Source organism: Lutra lutra, chromosome X (assembly GCF_902655055.1).
Source record: "Lutra lutra chromosome X, mLutLut1.2, whole genome shotgun sequence".
Classification (NCBI taxonomy): Eukaryota; Metazoa; Chordata; class Mammalia; order Carnivora; family Mustelidae; genus Lutra; species Lutra lutra.
Genome location: NC_062296.1, coordinates 72,523,978 through 72,546,592, shown reverse-complemented (window position 1 = coordinate 72,546,592; position 22,615 = coordinate 72,523,978). Strand labels below are relative to the sequence as shown.

Here is a 22,615-nt window from a genome sequence, read left to right as displayed (position 1 = left end):
ATGACCAGAAGAGGAGCTGTACAGCTCTGATTTAATGCAACAACAATGGTAACCAATTCTAGCTCTTTTATCACAGCCCATCAAAGGAATACAAAGAAGTCCAAATTAAAATAAGTTCAATAATAAAAAAAAACCCATGTTCCTCTTCCAACTGTTCTAAAGCCTTTCCCTATCTTTAAGCAAAGTTCACTCAGTAATTATCTTATTTATGAAAGTAAAAGCAGAAGGATGTTTCTCTTACTAAATAAAGGCCTTTATGCTTTGAAAGTAGATGGCATCTCGAAACAGTCAAAAAGAAAGCGTGTTGAATGTCATCAACTCATTTCCTCCCACCCACTGTTTTAAATCGTTTGCTCAGTTCCAATGTATACTACACTTACATAAGTTGTTTATGAAGAGTCAAATTAATAGTCTTTGCAATTGTTTTCGTTGGAATTTGGAGAGCTGACAAATGAATTAGTAGAAAATGGCAATTCTACATGAATAAGCTTTTAAGTCTCCCTAAGAGGCTGATGCAGAACTTAATAAGAGACTTATTAGGAGAAGTAGGACAACTTAATTCAGATTGATTATAGACTTCGGTGAAGACAGCTGGGGTTCAAATGAAACGAAAAAGAACTTATATGCACTTCAAAGTATGCTAAGCAGATGCCTGAAACAATTACTCTGCACTGGCTTTTCAGAAGTTTCAAAGGCAGGATGGGAATAGCATGGTAAAGGAAGGTTCTATTTGCCTAAGTTGAGGTAGAGGCTTTTAAAACACACACAGCCCTCGCTAAAATCAGATGCCTTGGGTAAGAAACATGATTCGACACTGCTGTCCTCAGTAATTTGCTGTTAGCTTTATAAACAAAGCAGGAAATGAGAAAGAATACATGGGAACTGAGGAATAAGTTCTCCCGGAACGTTAACTTACAATTTATTGTACACAGAACAAATAATTTGGTCAGGATTTTTAAGATGACGAGTCCCTGCTTTAGTTTCTAAGCTCTATTAAAGCCCACAATGACCATTCTATTTTAAAAAATAAATGCAACACTTTTAAAGTATGCAAATAAGGTTTTACCATAATATGCCTTCTTGTAGAAATATTCCAAGATATTAAAGGCCAAATCATATGCTCTTCAACATCATAGATGCACGCTTTAAAAAATGGGATTAAAAAAAAAAAACCCAGGATAAAACCCAGGTTACTTTGTATGACAGGTGCTAGTTCCATATGTAACCCAGATTTATAAACATTTACATCTTTTTCGTTTGTATTTTTTTTCTTAAAATCTACTTAATACACATAGCATTTGTAGGAAAATAACAAAAGCCTCCACAGAGCAATTCATTTGCAGTTTATAGCCATTAATAAAATATTAGGGAACTTTTCCAATTATGGGCAATGACCCTTGTTCATCCTGGAGATATCATTTCTTTAGTCAGTGTTGAGAGACCACTCATATTTTGAATCATTCTTAGGGCTGCCCTGTTTGTGATGGTTCCATCTAACCTCACATCCCCAACTCTATCAGAATGGGTTATAAGCTTTCTCACTAAAACTCACATACAAGAAAGCGTTGAAAGTTGGCTTATAAAAATGACAAATATAAGCAAAACTAATAAAACATTAGAACCAGAGTTAAGATAAGAAAAGCAGTAAGGGAAGAGAGAGTTGAGTGAACATGGCAGAAAGCTTCTACTAGGTTACATTACATTTCACATTTGCTCTTGGGAGGAAACATACTTCCTTTTCTCAGTGTCAAAGTCCGAGATAGCATTTCATTGACAAATTTCTCAAATAAACCAAGCCACGGGACTCAGGATGGTGAGCCTGAAGAGATGAATTTGCCAATTATCTTCTTACATTTTTAGATGTGAATGCTAAACACACATAAGTCAGGATGGCATGGTGGCTTCATTATAGTGCCTGGTCTACTACACATGTTACTGCATTGTTCTCAAGGATAATTCCAAAAAGATCTAATCCAAACATCTCATCGTGAGAACTTAAGGAAAAACTCAGAGAATCCCTATCCTTGACCTTTCACAGGAAGAAATGTAAAAGTCTCAAAAAAAAAAAAAAAAGGAAATAACTACATAGCTGCAACAAATTTGCATAATCCCAAATGGCAGCCTGGGGGAGTTTAATTATGGTGATGGTGTGAAAAACTGTGTTTCAAGGCGACAGGCAAACTAAGGGCAGTGAAATATTCCTGGCTCAAGAATGATGTATCACTCTGTGTAAAGAAATCAGGGTAGATTAGAACAAAAAGGAAAACTTGGAGCGAATGCAACTCCCGAACTTTTTCATACGGGAGTTGTCCTCAAGAACGAAAATGTCATATGTAGACCGTAGGTTCCAAAGTCATTCTGCTTTTGGGGCCCCTGGATGGCTCAGAGGGTTAAAGCCTCTGCTTTCGGCTCAGGTCATGATCCCAGGGTCCTGGGATCAAGCCCCCCATCGGGCTCTCTCCTTGGCAGGGAGCCTGCTTCCTCCTCTCTCTTTCTGCCTGCCTCTCTGCCTGTGATCTCTCTCTCGAAAAAAAAAAATAAAATCTTGAAAAAACCCCCACAAAGTCATTCTGCTTTCTTAAAACCTGCATATATTCCACTTACAGATCTAAATAGGGCACCTAGTAATTCAAGGAGCTCTTCCTATTCCCTGTTACTGTAAGGAAAGAAAGAATATTTGTGCAGTCACAGAAGCAGTGGTGTTATTTCCAGTTAAAGGAGAAATCACGGTTGCATCCTTGAAATATTTGATAAGCAGTATAAATTCTGAATTTTAAAAATAAGAGACGTTTACATTTTTTATTTTATTCTAGGGGTTATTCCTATGGAAGATCTATCTGGAATGTTGAGATTCTCTTAGTGAGCTAAATAGTCAATACTGACACTGCGTTTGTGTCTATGGATTGACGATAGGTACACTGTGCTGAAGATGATCAGCCAGCAACAATGCCACTTCCAAAGAGTCCCAGGACATTGTTTTGCTGTTTTATCCCTTCACCAAATCACACAGCCACATTTGCTAATGAAATGACATAATGCTCAATCCCACAGAAAAACGCATGCCACAGTTAACTTGTATAGTAACTTCTTTAACAAATAAGAGGAGAGTGGAGGTGGGTATTACAATAGAGTCACTAGGGGTGGTGAAAATGAACTGAAGTGGGGAAATAAAATGCTCTCTGGCTACATGCCTAGCTATCAATTTGGAGTTCCCTACAGCAGGGAGCCTCCGAGGGCTTAAATTGCTGTGTAGAAAAATGGGAACAGTGGTTTTAAGTACTCTTCTACTTCTTTTCAAAGTAAGTTTCAGTTAATAAAATTCACTCCCTGTAAACTACCACCACCAAATCTTCAGAGTTTCAAACCCAGTGTTGTTGAGAAGCAACAGAGAAAATGGATTTATTTGAAGCGTTGGCATGTATAAGCTCTTTTAGAAAGGAATAGTGGGTGCATCTAGGTTTTGTTGTTATTAGGATCAGAATGAGCATCTTACCAATGAAGGTGTGGGAAATAAACTCCGGCTTAGGATCAAGACCAGGTAAGAGAAGGGAAGTGAAAGGAAAAATGCAAATAGGCTTCAGTAAGGGTCAGCTGGTACTGGAGCTGTTCTACTTGGAGTGATTTTTTTGTTACTGAATCATGCTGCGTACAATTTCTATCCATACTCAGAATACTACAAAGGCGCCTGTGTGGCAGATACGGCTAAGAATGGATCCCTTATGTCTGCTGTAAAGCCTATAGGTTTGGCCACTTAATTTATCAACTAGTTTGGATCCCTTGGGACATTTTTTTAAACTTCATTTGTCATTTTGGGGGCAGATTCTAAAAAAAGGCAGTTCCTATATTTTTGAATAAAAGTACCATTTTTAATGCTTGACAAACACAAGGCAATATATTTCAAAAGATTATTTTAATTTCCAAGTAGCCAGCAATGTTAACCATTGCTTTAATTGCAAGACATAGGGTCTCAGGATGTTAGGGTGGAAGAGATTTTCCAAGCTATACAGTCAAATTTGTAATCGTCTCTTAAATCTCCACCTACTAATTTAATGAAATCAGTTCAACACTAGACCACAGGCTTCATATGAGCAAAGACCAAGTCTGCTTCATTCACAACTGCGTGTAACAGCACATTGTATCACCGGTGGCTCATAAACAAGAGTGGAGTGAACGAACAAAGAAGCAGAAGTAGATTCCTTCGTATGTGGTGGAAGCTGTGCTAGTAGCTGGGCTTTCAAATATACATAGCATGAACTTTTTGGGAAACTTACTTTAAGTGACCAGCGACAATACATGGGAAATGTAAGCGTGACAGCTGAAGGATGTGAGTTGATCTCTGAAAGCACTGACTAGGGGCCATTTTTCTGTTCAGTGGGAAGACAAACTACAAAGATGGAAGCCATTTGAGCTGGGCCTTGAGGGCTGAGTAGGAGATCACCAGGCACATAAGGTGGGGGTAATCCAGGCCAAGAGAAGAGCATTGGCAAAGGCAAAGATTTAGGAGAAAAGCTGGCATATTTGGGTAAAGGGGTGCTAGGGACAGAATATATGGAATGGCCTGAAGGGTGGGAGTCACAATTGAGAATTTCAACCAGGGCTAGGAAGAAAAGGGCCATCTGCCCCCTTCATTCCTGGGACTTTGTTCTCAGGCACGCAGTCTCCCATGATGGGTTTGGGTTGGAGCTGGAAGAGGATGGATAATGGAGACATCCAATAAAGAAACTGCTCATGCACTCATTCATTAACCAAATGTTTGAAATGCAGTGTTTATCAGTTGTTGTGATGAGTACCAGGGGTTGTATGAAGTGCTGAATCACTCTATTGTACGCATGAAACTAATATGACACTGTATGTTCACTAACTGGAATTTAAATACAAACGTAAAAAAAAGAAGGAAGAAAATGTAGTCTTTATGATATGCCAGAACATGGGATTAAAGATGGGATTGGCGCGGGATTTAAAGAAGTATGATACAATAATCTGAATACCACATGCTGAGGGCTAGAACAAGACACCGGTTGAAAAGAGGAGAGAAAATAGAAAAGATATATTCAGAGGTAAAATGAGTAGCCAAATGCAATCGGTAAAAGTGTAGAAGGATTTAAGGAAGGAACGCAAGTGTGAAGCCTGAGCAACTTGACATTGGAAACACAGAAGAAAGGGCAGGTAAAAGGGGACAGCAGCAGGGGAACGGACAGACATGAGAATGAATGACCTTGGTTTCAGAAGGGCTGCATCTGGATTCTAATGACATTTGGGTGAGGAGATCGGCAAAGAGATCCTGCCCAGAAACAGACTTGTCACCATCCTCTCCACTTCACATTGGGAGGGTTTACACAATACAAAAGGCCTTGAGCTAAGTTTAGAAACTTGGGTGTGTCAACATCTAAAGTGTGGGGAGAGTTTCAGAATTGAGGAAAATAAAGGAAGAAGAATGTGGATGAAAAAATGCCACGGAGGGCCAGGGAGAGGAGACCTACCAGAATGAGGCTGCCGGCAAACATGCCAATTGCAGGTCAGAAATTCACTTCTTTTTTTTTTTTTTTTTAAGATTTTATTTATTTATTTGACAGACAGAGATCACAAGTAGGCAGAGAGGCAGGCAGAGAGAGGCGGGGGCGGGGGAAGCAGGCTCCGTGCTCAGCAGAGAGCCCCATGTGGGGCTCAATCCCAGGACCCTGGGATCATGACCTGAGCCGAAGGCAGAGGCTTTAACCCACTGAGCCACCCAGGCACCCCAGAAATTCACTTCTTTTGAATTTTTTTTTAAGATTTTATTTATTTATTTGTCAGAGAGAGAGAGAGAGCAAGAGTGAGCACAGGCAGATAGAGTGGCAGGCAGAGGCAGAGGGAGAAGCAGGCTCCCTGCTGAGCAAGGAGTCCGATGTGGGACTCGATCCCAGGACTCTGGGATCATGACCTGAGCCGAAAGCAGCCGCTTAACCAACTGAGCCACCCAGGCGTCCCACTTCTTTTGAATTTAAACCTGGGAAAGACTTTTGTAGTTCTGATGCTAGATGAGTGAACAAACATGTTTTCCACGTGCTGATTTTCAAAATGATACTCCTAAATATGTATATTCTTTCTCTATAAATGTATTTATCATCTATGTGCCACAAGGGCATTTAACTTTGTTCTTGGGGACAGTATTCCAAATATATAATGATATTTCCTAATATCTGCAGTGGACTATTATGACTCAAAATTGTATTATATACATTGCCTTCGAAGGGAAGGGCAGCAGTAACAGCCTCAATTCACAGTACCATAACTCACCCACGTCATAAAATTTCATTAGCACAAAGGCCAAAGCCTAGACTCTTGGATCTTGATTAAGTGTTGTATTTTCCCCTACTCTGATACTAAGTTTTGCTGAGAATGCGCACAACACACACACAAATCAGATCATCTTCGCACAAACACTTAAATTCATTTAAATTTGATTGTTTCAACCTGTAACTTTTAATATTTCATTCCACATTACTAAAGACAGAGATGATTAGATCACTATCTCCTCTTAAATAGCACATCCAAGATGATTTTTGAATTTGTGAAAGCCAGACTGATTTCTAAAGCTTAAGGGCGCTATTTATAACTTGGTGAGAAGAAAATACTGCACTCAAGTTCAGATTAGAAGCTCCTTTGAGTGTCTCAAAGGCTCTGAAGCAAAGCAATAGATGTTACCTTGACTTTTTCGAGGTGATCTTGGAGAGAGTCAATGAGGAGGTCACCCACAGGCTGCCAGGATCCCTTGATCACCTCGGCCTGACGTAGTTTGAGGTCCAGCTCATCTGTTGCTTCCTGAAGTTCCTGAAGTCTTTCGAGGGCCTCGTCTATTTTTCTCTGCCAGTCTGCCGAGTGCAGATTCAATTTTTCCCACTCGGTGTTGACCTCCTCAGCCTGCTTACGTAGGAGCCGTGTGACATTCTGGGCTCTCTCCTCAGGAGGCAGCTCTAAATTGGTAATATGACAAGGTTTTAGGCCACAATCACTTTTGTTAAAAAAAAAACAAAAACAAACCAACACATTGTTGAAAAGGTCATCCTGGAAGAAAGAGAGTACAGTCTAACAAGAGGCCAACCTGCTGATTAATGGTTCCTTTACACTTTGGCATAAATTTTGATAGTGTCCAGCCCATCTCAAGTCTGTCCTCCTGAGTTTATCTGTTCTACCTTCTATCATTCAGATAATTCAAGGTTGATTTAAGCTACTGAGTAAAGAAATGCACACCACAAGCTCTAACTTACTTCAGTCAGGCTCTAAAATTGAAAATTAGCTTGTATTCTTTGCAACAATAGCATTCCTTCACACAGATACCCTCTTTTGTTTATTATTTTTTAAATGTTTCAATAACTGATCACTAATTAATCTCTTTTACTGTTTATTTATGAATGTGCAAACAAATTTAGGCATGGTGGTTTATGATTCCTTTTTCTTTTTCAACATCTGTGTTTAATCTGAATCAATTCCACTTAACTTAGAAAATATGAGAACTATCCAGACCCTGGCAGCAAGAATGGATGGGTCTCTCTGTCACCACTGACCCTTCTATCAATATGTTATTACAGTTCCACATTCAATTACCTCTGGGCTCCTGGTAGAGTTTCTCTAGTCCTTCTAAAGGCTGCTCTGTCAGAAATATTCGTACAGTCTCAAGAGTACTCATGATTACAGGTTCTTTCGTTTTCAATTCCCTCTTGAAGGCCTGTGAAATGAGATGAAAAGAAATGCTTATTTGGCTTATGGCATTCTTCTCAAAATTAATCCTGGGTGTTCAGAACTTGGTTATGAAATTCCCAGGTCAATTCCTATCTCCTTTATTTCTAAACTGATAGTCACAAAATGATAAAGAAGGCTGTAGGGATCTTTCTGTTAATCAGGAAGCCATTGTGTGTCTAAAGCTATTCTGAAGAGCATGGGGGGAGCTTCTAAGATATATTAATGTCTTTTCATTAGGATAAGAGTGATTTATTTGTACAACCTGAATGCCAAACCTGAGATCTGAAGCCAAAGTTGCAAAATATACATTTGCAAAACACTAGCAGGGCTAATGAATACTTCATGCACCCAAAAGAATGGTTATCCAGAACACAGGGAGCCTGAAGGGCCATTTAGAAGAACTTAGGTTGTACTGAAATACACAACCAATCTAATTCATAACCACCAGCTAATTCTGTCAAATATCTGACAACAAATAAAATGAAATGTTAACAGTAAACTATGTAAAAACTCAGTACTTCTAAAAAATACCCAATACATTACCCACTGTGACTTCTTTAAGAGTGGTAGAAATGTTTTGAGGTATACAGGATGTAGGAATTGTGGGACTAGGTTTCTATAAAAGGGCAGGCCTAGAGTTGGTCTCTAGGTTAGTTATCAGTTTTAATCTCTAATCTGTAAGCTTCACTGATACAGGGAATTAAAAGGAAAGCAAAATACATAGTTTCTGCCTTCAGGAAGCTTCTGGATGAGAAGAGGGGAGAAAACTGACACAGTAGAAACAGAGTGAAAACAATAAACTTTGTACATAATTGATCACTAAGGCTTGTGAGACATCATGTGAGGCTAGAATAAATTAACAGATACTTGAAAACCATTTACCAGACTGCCATCTCAGAAGTGAGGATGTTAATGAAAGTATTAAGTACCACATAAACATTAATTGATCAATGTAAAAGCAACAGCAACAATAATAATAATAATTACCCTGTGCTAGTACTTAATTATTCATATCCTTTTTCAATTCTGCACTATTTTTAGCAATGTTACCTAATGACCTTAAGCCCTGAGGGAAAATTCAGCTGTATTTCGCTTGAACTTCAGATATGTCATGTTGTAGGAATGCTCCAGAACTCTATTATATGACATATTTACAAATATAATCCTCATCATTCAGAAAAATCCTGAGGTTGATACTTTGCAAAATGATTCATCTTCCATAGTTTAGTTATAATTCAGTAAAGAGAGGTAAAATGTTTGAATTGTTATAATAACATTCTATAAGTGAAATATTAGGATTCAGTCTGTGGATGGGGATATAGTATCTGTACAGTGAGATAATTTTCTGTCCTTGAAATAATACAGAGTAGGTATTATCATACAGAGTAGGTGGACTATTTACTCTGCTTACATGTAAGGCTGATTCTCCCTCTAATATTTCATTTGAAATCTGTGTGTGTGTGTGTGTGTGTGTGCGTGCGCATATACACACACATGCATGTGTGTATGTATACACAACTCTTGCTCATACATCTAATCTTTCCAACTTCAAGAAAATTACTATCTTTTCCATAGGAGGAAATGGACTCTGACTTTGCTAATTATAAAAATAATAACTGTTCTCTTTGTTAAACTACTACGTGTCAGTGGTTGTATCAGAAACTAGAAAAGAGTTGAATGCAAAACAACTCTTCCCATTTAGAAACTTGTATAAGTAGAAGAGTCAAACACATAAATAATTTGTTTATCTTTAAAGATTTATTTATTTTAGAGAGCTACAGCACAATCAGGGAGGGGCAGAGGGAGAGGGAGAGAGAATCTCAAGCAAAATCCACACTGAGAAGGGTGCCTGAAGTGGGGCTCGAACTCACAACTCTGAGATCACTGCCCTGAGATCACAACATCAGCTGAAACCAAGAGGGGGGTGCTTAACTATGCCACCCGGGCACCCCTAATTTCAGCACAGTGTAGAAAGTGTTATAGATTTACACAATATGGGAAAGGAAATTGGGAAATGCTTCCTAGAGAAGATACTATTCATAAAGAATTCTTTTTTAAAAGATTTTTATTTATTGATCTGAGAGAGAGAGAGAGAATGAGAGACAGAGAGAGAGCTTGCGAAGCGAGAGGTCAGCAGGAGAAGCAGACTCCCCACCTAGCAGGGAGCTCAATGCGGGACTCAATCCTGGGACTCCAGGATCATGACCCGAGCTGAAGGCAGTTGCTTAACCAATGGAGCCACACAGGCGCCCCATAAAGAATTCTTAAGCACAAACATGAGTTAGCCTTAGATATGTAGGTTAGAGGAAGAGGAAGAAAAATAATGACAATACAGGTATGAAGACAAAATGACATAATATAGTGTGGAATGTGTAGTTATCTCAAGTAGGCCAGGTTTCTAGAACATAAAGTACAAGGAGAGGACATATCCAGAGATGAAGTAAGACAGTGTCATTATCTTAAACTATATTTGACCTTTAACTCAGAAACTGAAGCTCAATCTCTGAGTTGCTAAGAAGTTTAGGTATTCTCTTGCAGGAAAACAGGAACCTTTGAGAGAATTTAAGCAGTGGAGTGGCATGGGCATGTGTGTGTTTCAAATAGATGTTCCTGATATAAATACAGATTAAGTATTTGAGAAGGGCAGAAATGCACTTAGACCAATTAGGAGACAACTGTATGAATTTAGTGAAAGATTATGAGGATCTGACCCAGGGCAGTAGGCACAAAATAAAATAAAATAAAATAAAAAAATAAAAAAGAAAAAAAAAAAGGATAGAGGGATAGAGTAGGGAAATGTTTAGCGTGTAGAGGTGTAGGAATTCGGTGACTGAACGCAGAAAGGAAGGAGCAAGGAAGACTTCCAGTTTCTAGGTTGGGGAAATGAGTGGATGCTGGAAGCAATTAACCTACATGTGAAGAAATAAACACTCCCAGATTTCTCAGCATGCCTATAAAAACCTCTGGCTCTTGAGAACCTTCCCATACCATGGGAACTAGATCTACATTCATGTGTCTAGTTAATTTCTTCCATCCAAGTGGACCAAATGGTTAGAGCCCAGAATAAGTTCCCAGGTTCAGCTCCAAGCTATCAGCAAGACTGGAGTGGCTATCCCTTTAGGAATTTACAGTTTGCGGGGAGAAAAAAGCCAAGACCTTGGTGACATTCCCAGTTTGTAAAATCTAAGGCATGTGGGGCTATTTGGCTTCTAGAGAAGTTGGAGTTAGGACTCAGGCCTTTTATGTTTCCAAGGAGACCCTTTCAAGAGGAGAAGGGGACCCTTTCTGGAAGAAAAGACCTCCTTCCCCTTTATAAGAAAGGAAGATCTTTCTTCTTTGTCTCTGGCCTTGGGAGTACGCAGCTAGCCATGTAGGAACATTTTCCATGGCAAAGGCTGGGATGGGGGATTGGCATTGATATTCCCTGTTAGGTAACTAAAAGAAATCTGTTTCTGATCCAGAACACCTCATGTACACAGTCAGGATAAAATTAATGAAGATGAATATTCAAAACCCAATACTAACATGAGGGGGGAATCCATTTGGATAACAGAGTAAGAGGATGTGATATGCTCAGTTTGAAGAGGTACCATTTCTTCCAGAAGGAAATAAATAGCAAATCCTGATGTTTGAGGAGAAGAAAAGAAGATTCAGGAGCCATTTTCTCAGTAACATCCAGTGAGTGCCTATGATGATGCATAGAGACAAGGATTACAATTACCTAAGTAGATGAGACTGTTCAGGCAGTGGAGTGGGCTAAAGAGAAAATTCTGGAGAGTATACAAAATTTATGGGCAGACAGAGGACCTGGATCCCTGAGATGCCAAGAAAGAATGGAATGGACAGGTAGAAAGCTTGGGGGAAATGAGAAGTGTAGAACTATGGAAGGGAGAGGAAGAAAGTGACTGACAGCTTCCAACAATGACACAAGAACAAGATGAGCACTGAGAAGTGTTCATCGGACTTGGTGAGAGCAATTTCAGTGGAGGGCAGTTGCCTCAAAAGTAGGTTTAGTGGAGGAGTGAGTGGGAGGAGAAGGAATAAGTATTTTAGATGAACACCATGCAACATATTTTTTTTCTGACAGGGAAAGAAAGAAGATAGGAAGGAAGACAGAGTAGACTACAATGTAAAAGGAAAATGTGTTCTTTCTAGGATGGGAATCGTTTGCATACAGGGTAGAAGATGGGAACTAGCAGTAGGGTAACTGACCATCCTGGTTTGTCGGGGACTGGGCAGTGCTTCATGAAATGGAATTTTGAAGGCTAAAACCAGGACAGTTTCACCCAAACCAGGACAGTTACCATAGCAGAGAGGAATCTATTAAAGACCTAGACTGGGGAAAGAGGAGATGATTTTTGGAGTAAGGCCTGTAAATTAAGGAAACGGATCTTAAAGGTCTCATCAAATTGACAAAGTCTAAGACACTCTTTGATGATGTAGCTCCATTGTTGCGAGCGAACGCCCATTGTGAGAGACCACTTGTTTGCCTCTCGAGTTGTTGCCAAGGGCTCAGCACCATCACAGCTGCACAGTTCATTTCTTAAATATGAGTCACTGAGGATTAAAATGAGTCTAAAGAAAAGACAAAGGAAGTTCTGTCATTACAAAGACATAAGCACCATTATTTTCACATCGTTGTCTGAAATTAAGAAAAGAAAGTGGATGGAAGGGAAGGTTGTGTGCTCTATCTTCAGCATTTGGGAACATGTATATGAAGTATAAGAAAGGTTAAAAACCCCAGGAAAAAAAGGAGAAATAGTTGGTTCAAGACAATCAGAAGACAAAGAAAATGATGATGTTTCTCTCCATATCGAAAAAGCCATAAATAGAAATATGTCATGGAAAAAGCCATAAATAGGAATATGTCATTTTAAGCATGGTTAGAAGGAAATGTCTTCTTCCATTTGTTCATTTAACAGATTTGGAGCATCTATCTGTACAAACCACTGTTCTAGGCAGAAAGTATCAATGGTCCTTGTAGCAAGGAGTTTAAAAGAGATAGGCTTTTAAAAAAATAGATTTTATTTATTTATTTATTTTAGAGATGGGGGGGTGGGGGAAGGAACAGAGGGAGAGGGACAGCACACTCATGCTGAGCACAGAGCCCAATGTGGGGCTTGATCTCATGACCTTGAGATCATGACCTGAGCTGAAATCAAGAATTGGACACTTAACCACCTAAGCAACCCAGGCACCCCTAAAAGAGAAAAGCTCACATAGTAAGTGCAAAAACAAAGACAACAATGACAAAACCACTGAAGATTCTGCTTTAAAATAAGGGAAAATCCATTTTTCCGTACCTAAGCGACTTACCATAACCTGCTTGGTATGACAGTTCACTGCATTTTAAGAGGAAGGGAAATGGAGACATTTTTTTTAAACAAAAACAAGAACATTCAATGTAAGAGCCTTAACTCTTTCATAACTGTTTTGTCTCTCAAAGAAAGTGTATTTGAGTGATGTCTATATGCTGTGCTATACTGATTTTGCCCCAGAGGATATGCTTAATATTTTAAATTGGACAAGTTGGTTCATTCATGTGCTGATGTAAAAAAGGTATCAGATATAGAGCTCCCCTTCCACACACATACAGAATAATCTTTACATTAGTTAGATGTCAGTATTCACACGTTAAGATATTTATTTCCTGAATCTTTCAAACAGATAAAATTATTTTCTTTAAAACATATCCTCTTCTCCATCAGGGCCTAAAACAATGATGTAGAAGAATCAGAAGCAACTATTAAAGACTTAGGGCATCTCTGTGAAAAGAAAGTAACATTCTGTCTTATAAACAAGAAAAAAGGCATACTAGTTTGACATTTTTCCTTCAGCTTCTTAAGTTTCACAGAATAATTTATATGAAGCGTGCACAACAAAATTATACTAGAGGGACATCCCAAGGTAAATTCATTTATTTTAAGGTAAAATTATCTGATAGATGATATTTACTATTTTAAGTTTATTTATTTAAGCAATCTCTACACCTGACATGGGGCTTGAACTTACAACCCTGAAATCAAGAGCTGCATGCATGCTGTACCAACTGACCGAGACAGGTGCCCCTGATAGACAGTATTTTTTTATCCCAAATACTAACCAACTGAGTGACTGACTGTTGGCAAATTAATTAGCCAATAGAAAAATATTAATTTTGAACCTATTGTGTATAAGATAGGGAAGATGTAGGAACTGGATCTTTGTCCTTAAGGAGTCAATAGTTTGGTTGAATAGGTGAGTTTGTGGTGATACTATTATACTGTGAATGTTTTACCAATGCAGACTGAAGTACAGATAAGTTAGGATTTACCTAAGGCCATTAGTTCATTAGTCACTTAGAATCCAAATCTCGAAATTCTTAAGCTAGGCTACAGGTGAATGATGGTGAAAAATGAAAGTTCCTTGAATTATAATAATTTGAAAGACACATAAGTGGCAAATCCTAATGGCCATGAAGCAAGTGAGAAATTTTAAAAACTTGAAAGTAATAGAAAAGAACCGAGTCACTAATTATTTGACTTTTTTTCTCCCACGTCTCCTGCTTATAGGAAAAAACCAAATAGGGTGAATATTACCTCCAATACCTATTAATACTATAATAAGAAGTAACTTAGAACCACGTGTAGAGGGGAGGCAGGGTGAGATACTGATGTGCTTGATGTACCTCAGAGAAAAGAAGGGCAGGATGAGAGCTCTGGGTGCAGGGACAGACACTTTTTTCTTTTTTTAAAAGATTCATTTATTTATTTTGATGGGGTGCAGAAGGAGAGGGAGAGAGAGAATCTGAAGCAGACTCAGAGCTGAGTGCAGAGCCCAATGCAGAGATCGATCCCAAGACCTGGAGATCCCGACCTGAGCTGAAACAAGAGTAGGACACTTAACCAACTGAGTCACCCAGGAGCCCAAGGGACTGACATTTTTGATTGACAAGCTATACTGCTTTCACCTAGAGATACTGGTCCTATTACTAAGGATGTAAGTAGAAGCCCTTGCTATTCAAGACACAGGTCTCTTTCAACCATGGGCAGTTTCCATGGAGCTGAAATTTACCTATATTCCCCTGAAGGGGCAAGTCTGTATTTGTGCTATTCAGACTGAAATCTCACAGAATGGCTATATGTTACTCACATGTGTCAGCAGAACTTGACAGAATCAACCCGTGAGGCAGATTAAGCAGTTAAGATAGGGCTGTGGCAGCTGACTAGAAGTACAAGTCTGGGCTGGGCCAAAATTTGGCTGGGTGATCTAGAACGAGACGTAAGATCTCCCTGAGCCCTCGTGGCCTTGTTTGTTAAAATGTGGGGGTTTGCTAAACACCTTATCAAAGTTCTAACATCTGGTTTGAATATATATTTTAATTATTTATTTTATTTATTTAAATTGGGGAGGGAGGGGCAGAGGGAGACGGAATCTTAAGCAGACTCTGCACTGAATGCTGAACCCCATATGGGGCTCGATGTCATGACCTCAAGATCACAACCCTGTGATCAGGATGAGAGCTGAAACCAAGTCGGACACTTAACTGCACAACCCAGGTGCCCTAGTTTGAATGTTCTGTAATCAACATGTTTAGGTCATTTAGGTCATTAATTGGCCATGGGCCTATTACATGGTGGCAGTTGGAGATAGTCTCTTCTAGGCATCGTTACTAATGATAAAAATTATAGGAACAGCTTGGCACATAGTGGATAGTAAATATCGTTGAATACATAAGAGAACACCCAGTTAGAAAACCAGAGTGTGTTATATGGAAGCCAGTTTGATTTAGATGCAGAACATGCTTGGGGGTGAAAGCGTGGGCTCGTGAATTATTAGAGAAAAAGTTAAATGCTGTCAATCGGGAAAAATTGAGAGCTCGTATTCTGGGCCTATTCTTTTGTGTCAGATCCTAAGTTGAGTGTAACCTTTGAGTTACTTGAGTGGATTTTCCTCAAGAGGAGGCCCTATTAGCTCTGCCTTCTTAATCATAGTGATTTCTTCCCTGGAGGAGATATCCATGCATACACGTTCACAAATTCAATAGTCTGAACCGCTGGTTGGGGTTTTTCCTCTAGTCTGAAGCATTAGCTAAGAGATGAGAGAACACTAGACAGACTCTACAATTTATAGTGATCCCAATGGAGCCATGCACTCAACAAATGGTTCCTGAGTGGGCACAGGACAAAGACATTAACACAGTCATGTCTACAAATTGGTCAGTGTTTTAGTTTTGTCATCCTATATTATCACGCTAGTTTCCATATTATTTCTACTTTTTCTATATGCCTCTTATAGTGTTTTTATTTCTGATAAGAAAGTTGAATATATTCTGTCACCATAATGACATTCCTTACCATATTTATTGAGTCTCAAACACATCACTAATACTTTATTTATTGGACGCTGGGGTCTTAGAAAAGGGCAAGATCCAGAAATGTGGTTAACTGGAATCACAGGAATTTTGCCTCTAAGAATCTAAGGTAAATTCACAGGGATCCGTGGAAGAAAGAAATTTGAAAGAACAGAACAACAACAACAAAACAAAAGACAAAGGATTCCCTTAATAATCATTTGAAATAGCTGGCATTAGAGAGGTTATACAAATTGAGCATATGGGATATAAAGAAAAGGTCAAATCATCTTGTTTTTTTTTTTTTATTGTGCTAACAGCACTTAACATGAGATCCATCTTCTTAAGAGAGTTTTAAGTGCACAATACAGGAGTGTTAACTCTAGGCCCTAGGCTGTACAGCAGATTTCTAGAACTTACTCCTCCTGCACAAATGACACTTCATATTGAATAGCAAGTTCACATTTCATCCTCTCCTCAGCCTCTTACAACCACCCTTCCACTCATTACTTTTGAGAGTTTGACTACATCATCATCCATTTCCAGTCCACTTGACAGTAAAGACAAGGGATCGCTGTATCAGATACATCTATTGTTTCAGAGAGTCAACAACACGAACAATAGCAATTCATAAGTGAGACTGAATCAATTTCAAGAAAAATTGAAAGATAAATGGATACATTTCAAGCCTGAAATTATTGTTAAAAATCTAACTGTATTCAATAAGAAAACATTTTTGAGTGTTTGGTGGGGAAGTTGTGGTTAACCAACTCCTTGGTCAGATTTAATTTTTTGGAATTACTTTAAGCTAAAAGTTGTATTCTCTGAGATCAAGGGCATGAGCTAGAACAGAGTCCAGCCTGCTTGCAGATCTGTGATACTATGGAGGAATAGTTTAGTGCCCACGCAGCATCTTGAACAGCTGTTTGACTCTCAATCGTAGGCCTGGGTTGCTTCCAACAACCACTGGGGAAGTCACTTCCTACTGACAATAATGTTGTTAAGTTCTCAGCTGACCTTGAGAAATAACTGGAAAAACTCAATCTGTTCTCATGGTCACTTAGAGAATTAGGTCTTAGGTCATTGAACCTAAACACTAAATTTTAAAGAAATTCCTTCTGAAGCAACAGTATAGATGACTGGATTATTAGGAGACCCTGTGACAAATTAATTTATATCTATTCTCAAGAGGCTCAGCCTAAGTCTGAGATTGTCAAGTGTAAGTGGTGAATAATTTCTGAATCATACCATTTGTCTCTATCAATATAATCCAAAAACATAACCCTTGTTTTGCTTTACGTACACGCCCTCATCCATGATCATTTCAAAGTCTTTCCCATGTCCATAAATGGTATCATCATTTCCTCAGTTGTTCAAATCAGAGACTTCAGAGTCATCCTTGACTCTTCACTTTCTCTCATATCCCATATCCCATCTATTGTAAGTTCTATCAGCAATAACTTCAAAATAGATCTAGGGTCAAATAATCTTTCACAAAGTCTATCATTTCCACTCTAAGCCAAGTCATCATCATGTCCTTCCTAAAGGACTTCAACACCCTACCAACTTTCTCCCTGCTTTCAGTTTTGCTCTTCCTACTGTCAATTCTCCATAGAGCAGCCAAAGTCAACTTTAGGATGCATGAAACCAGATCACATCATCCCTGCTTATGGTCCTCTATGGGTGTCTCATCATGCACAAAACAAAAGCGACTCCAAACTGTGGCAGATAACACCAATAATTAACTGGCTTTTGCCACTCTCTACAATGTATCATTAGCCCCTCTAGTTATTCCTTGAGCACACCAAACCTGTTCTTACATCTGGGTTTTTGCATTAGCTGCTCCTTCTGCCTAAAATATTCTTTGCTCAAGGTCTTTGCATGGCTCAGTCACTCAGACCTTTGTGCAAATGAATAACAACCTCCTCGGGTAGGTCACTACCTCTCATTCTTTCTCTATTTCTGTTTTGTTTATTTTCTCTTTATAGCACTGAATTGATAGAAGTTTATATGTTAATTTATTGGTTTCCTTCATATTTCGCTCAGGAAAATCTGAAGGTCTGTGTAGGCAGAGTCTCATTTTTTTCACTTCTGTATCCTCAGCCCCAGCATAGGGTAGGCCCTCAATAAATAATTACTGAAAGAATCAATACACTCTAGGAGTCTGAGTTATGGTGCAGTTTTTCCTAAAATAATTTTTTGGGAAAAAGGAAATACACAGAAAATGATCAGAGGGATTCATTCAAAATTAAATGAATGTATAAAAGTGCCCTGTAAAGGCAAAGTCCTATACAAATATTATTTTAAGAATATTTTTCAAGATATCAATGTTTTGATGTGGTTAGAAAGAGGACTTTGGCAGGGAACTTAATTTGTAAATTATTCACATTTTATTTTATTATACTCATTAAAGAAAAGTGGCAAATCCTAGATGGCTCCATTCTCAAGTTTTGATGATATAGCTAGTTTTCAGAAGACTCCCTCAAATGCCTAGAAATGTAGTTCTAAAAATAATTTTAAAATCTTTTCTATTCAGCATTCCTAAATATGACTGCATAAAATATGAAACTTACACAAAAGTAGCTTACTCCATTAGGGATGAAGAATAGATCAAAAAGATGTCTATTTCCAAAGTAATACTCAGATTTCTAATTTTTTCTTGATTTAGCTGAATGTTTTATTTTTAGAAAATTTGTGCTTTTTATTTAAATTTTGAAATTTATTAGTGAGAAGTTACTTTTGAAATGTTTTATTATCTTAACATCTGTAAGCTCCATAGCCATGTTTTCCTCATCCCCAATTTTATTTTCTGGGGTTTTTTCTTTATCAGTCTTGCTATGAGCTTATTGCTTTTCTTAACCTTTTTAAGGAATGAAGTTTGGCTTTGTTGAGAAAAAAAAAATGATGTCAATTTGTCTATTTCCTCCAACATAGCGAAGCAGACAGCTTAGAGGAAATAAAACTCAAAGTGAATTTGTAGGTGAACCAAACTTGTTTAGAAACTCTAAGAGGCCAGGTCATCGAATGAATTACCCTATCACAACCTTTTTTTGTTGTTTTTCAGAGGTGCTAGGGAACATTTTTTAAAATACAGAGCTGACTTGAATCTTAACATTCACAAATGGCACCCAAAGACATATTCTATTTGTGTGGAAAGAAAACACAGGGAACTCATCAAGCTGACACACATGCTAAAATGCACCCAAAGGAAGCAGGCCAGCATTGATAACAGAATTAGCTTAAATAAATGTATAATCAACAGCATGATTCCAGGATAATTTTATTGAATTTCTGAACCTCTCCCTCACTTTGTGGTGACTTCTGAGGAAATTGAACGTGCATAATAGACGACCTGACAAATGAACAAGTAAACTACTTTATTCAAGCCTTTTCATTTGTCAACAGCTTCCACGCAATAATGGCTTTCTGTCCACTGTTTTAATAATGTATTTATTGATTACTTCCATCTCAATCTTAACCAGAAAAGCTCAGGAAGCTGTGAAGGTGTCCTTAACGGTCTCAAGGGAAGGAATTACAGAGATTTTTAAATTGAAAGATGAAAGCCTAATGACAAACAATTTCATTAGTACAAATGCAAACAAAAAGTCATTACCTACAGTGTTCTTATAATCAAGACCTAATCTCCATTTGGATTTGGGGTCGGATGAAGGGAGTTAAATAAGCTCATGGTTTATTGCAGTTCTCCTTAGAAATTTCCCACTATGATTTGCTCCTTTACAACTCTCTCTAGGTTAATCACAGACGTAGACAAGTAATAAATATCACTTTAGTGACTGCTCAAGTAAAACAAAGGAAGTCAGTTTTAAAAATATATCTGGACCAGAATAATGCACACTAATTGAAAACGAGTCAGTCTGGTGAGGCAAATAATGAGGAACCGTAAAAGCTGGAATAATGTATGCAAAAGATAAAAAAATTGGTCCGTTTGTATTTGCTAAGGCATGTTTGAGCTTTAATTATTTATAACAGTTCACCGCATATGGAACATTATTTTATTAATTAGGCCTGAGAGCCATTCCAGTTGCCGTTGTTATGCTGCCCAGCTGGTTTGGGGAACAAAGATCCACTCCCATGGGTGTGAAAATTGCATTGGGGAGTGAGTCTGCGGTCCCTAACTACCTGTGTGGATTGTTTTGGAATTTTACCTATAAGAAAACCACACACCCCTCCACCAAAGTGCTTGAGAATGACTACATATTTTTGCTTTAAGAGTATAAGACACAATGATATTTTGCTATAAAATGTTATCATTAATCTGTAATGATATCCAAAGAAAATATAAATTACCTCTTTCGTAAACATCCTGATTTAGAGAAAAGAAAAGTGAAAAATGTTTTTCTATAGCTTTGACTTCTGACATTCTAATGGGATTTCGATTCCCACAGAAAGTAATGACCAGGGGCATTAATAATTTACAATAGATAGTGAGCAGGGGAATTGAAAAAAAAGTGACACACCAAATACAATGTGGAATAAGTCTATGATAACAAATGACCCATCTTGATACTGAACATTCTACATCAACAGTATTTGAATCCAGAAACCCACAAAGAGCAAGACAATTTATAATCCTAGGAATGCGGCAATGTAAAACAAGTCTACAAATACAAAACCTGCCAAAGACTAGATCTTGACAGAGTTTTGCACTGATTATATTTTCTTTCTCTATTCCTAAGGATGTTCAGAAGATCAGATAGAGACCCAGTTTCAAGGATTTTCCTTTGTTGTTCTTGCCAACAGGCACCAAGAGCATTACTAACTAGACAGGCATTCCTCTGCAACTCTAAAAGGGCTACTGCATAAATATGACAAAACTCTGAGTAAACAGGGTGCTAAATTGTTCTCTCATCAACACTTCAGAATGATGATGTTCTCTGAGGGAGGAAGAGTGTTTTGTGATGAGAAGTTTTCTTAAGGGTACAAAGAGAAGCTTGTCAAAACATTGGGCCAGACCCCAAGTAAAAACAGTGGGCATCAAAGGAGCTCTGCACAGTACACACAGACGCTGAGTTGGGAACAAACAAAAAAATCCTGCAGTGAGGAAGGAACATCCCTCTCTCTTCTTTCTTTCCCTGCCCTTGGTTGTAGTAAACTAGAAAAGAACCAACAAGGTTAAGATCAGATCACTGATTGATTTTCTGCCTTCCTCTTTCCCTTCTTCCCTTTCTTCCTTAATTCCTTTGTTTCTTTACCTAGTTAGTGTCCACCCTGTACTAGGCACCTTATTAAGGGCTGGGTATAAAAATGACAACCTTCTCCCCAAAAGAAGCCTTCTTAGAGCACATGGTTTAGTGAAGGTGATGGACATGAGTCAAGTATTTACACATATGTGTGATGACAAAGAATGTTAAGCTGCAGAAGGAAAAGTAGACTGTGTATGAGAGCATGTAGAGGAAGATCTGGTCAAATGTGGGCAGCAGGGAAAAGCTTGCTTGATGTCTGAGCCAAGATGTAAAAGCTTATCAGATGTTAGCCAGGAAATTATAAAGGGGTATGTGTAGGTGGAAAGGGCTTCCACAGAGGACCAGCATGTTCCAAGCAAGTCCTGTGAAGAACACAGAGAACTGCACAAACCAAAAGAAGGTGGCATGGCTGGTGGCCAGAGGGCAAGAGGAAGAGCAGGGAGAAAAGAGAAGGTTGGGGCCCTTGCTGAAGATTTTGGCCTTTTCTCCATGGCATGGAGAAGCCACTAAAGAGGGCTAAGATGGGGATTGACATAATTCAATGTATGTTTTTACGTAAATTACTCTGGCTGAAATGTACAGACGGCACTGTAGGGTGCCAAGAGTAGATGCAGAAAGGTTAGGAGAAATGGACTTCTGTGACTATTGTGACGACTGCAGTAGATAGAGTCAGGAACCATTTTGGAGGCAAACTAACTCAGTGACGTATTGGGCTCATCAAAGGAAGCCTTGGTTTATCATCCTGAAAAAGTGATTATACTGGTCTGCTCCATTGTTGTTTAGACAGGGGAAAGTACTTAGATCTTCCAAGCTTTGGGCTTTTGCAGATGGCAGCTACAAAAAGATGATAAAGCACAGGTCTTAGGGTGTTGGGAGTTATTAAAATGTTTTATGGTTGAATCTAAGTTAGATTGGGAGGGAGGCGAAGATAGAGGAGTAGTGGAACTAACGTATAAAACAGTTATCCATGGGCTGGAAGTCCTAAGAAGTCAAAGAAGGGTAACAGATGGATATCTGAACAAGCCCACTACCAAGTGGGGCTTAACTCATTTCAGTCCGGTGCATGTCAACCGTAACTCTAGCTTCACCCTCTCCCAAAAGCATGTAACTGGTCATGGGATTCCTGCGTAAAACGACTGAGATAAGTACTGACGTTTTACCACTGTTAACAACTAACAAAAGCCAATAACCAGGGATAGTGAGGGACTATTTATAAGAAGATGCTGGCTAGTAGGCACTGTGAAAATTATTTGGACCAAATTCCTCATCTTCACAGCTGAGGAACAAAGTAGCAATCACAATCTAACTTATGGAGGAATGTGACTACAGTCTCTCCTGACTTTCAATGTGCTTGTTCAAT

At 38.6% G+C, this 22,615-nt stretch overlaps 1 protein-coding gene across 1 annotated transcript in view; it reads right to left on the bottom strand.

Annotated features, from left to right (window-relative positions):
- DMD (dystrophin) overlaps positions 1-22,615 on the bottom strand; it is a 2,124,834-nt gene that overhangs the window by 339,970 nt on the left and 1,762,249 nt on the right. Inside the window, 2 exon segments of the mRNA XM_047715765.1 lie at positions 6,685-6,953; positions 7,585-7,705. Coding sequence (XP_047571721.1) covers positions 6,685-6,953; positions 7,585-7,705 — 390 coding nt within the window.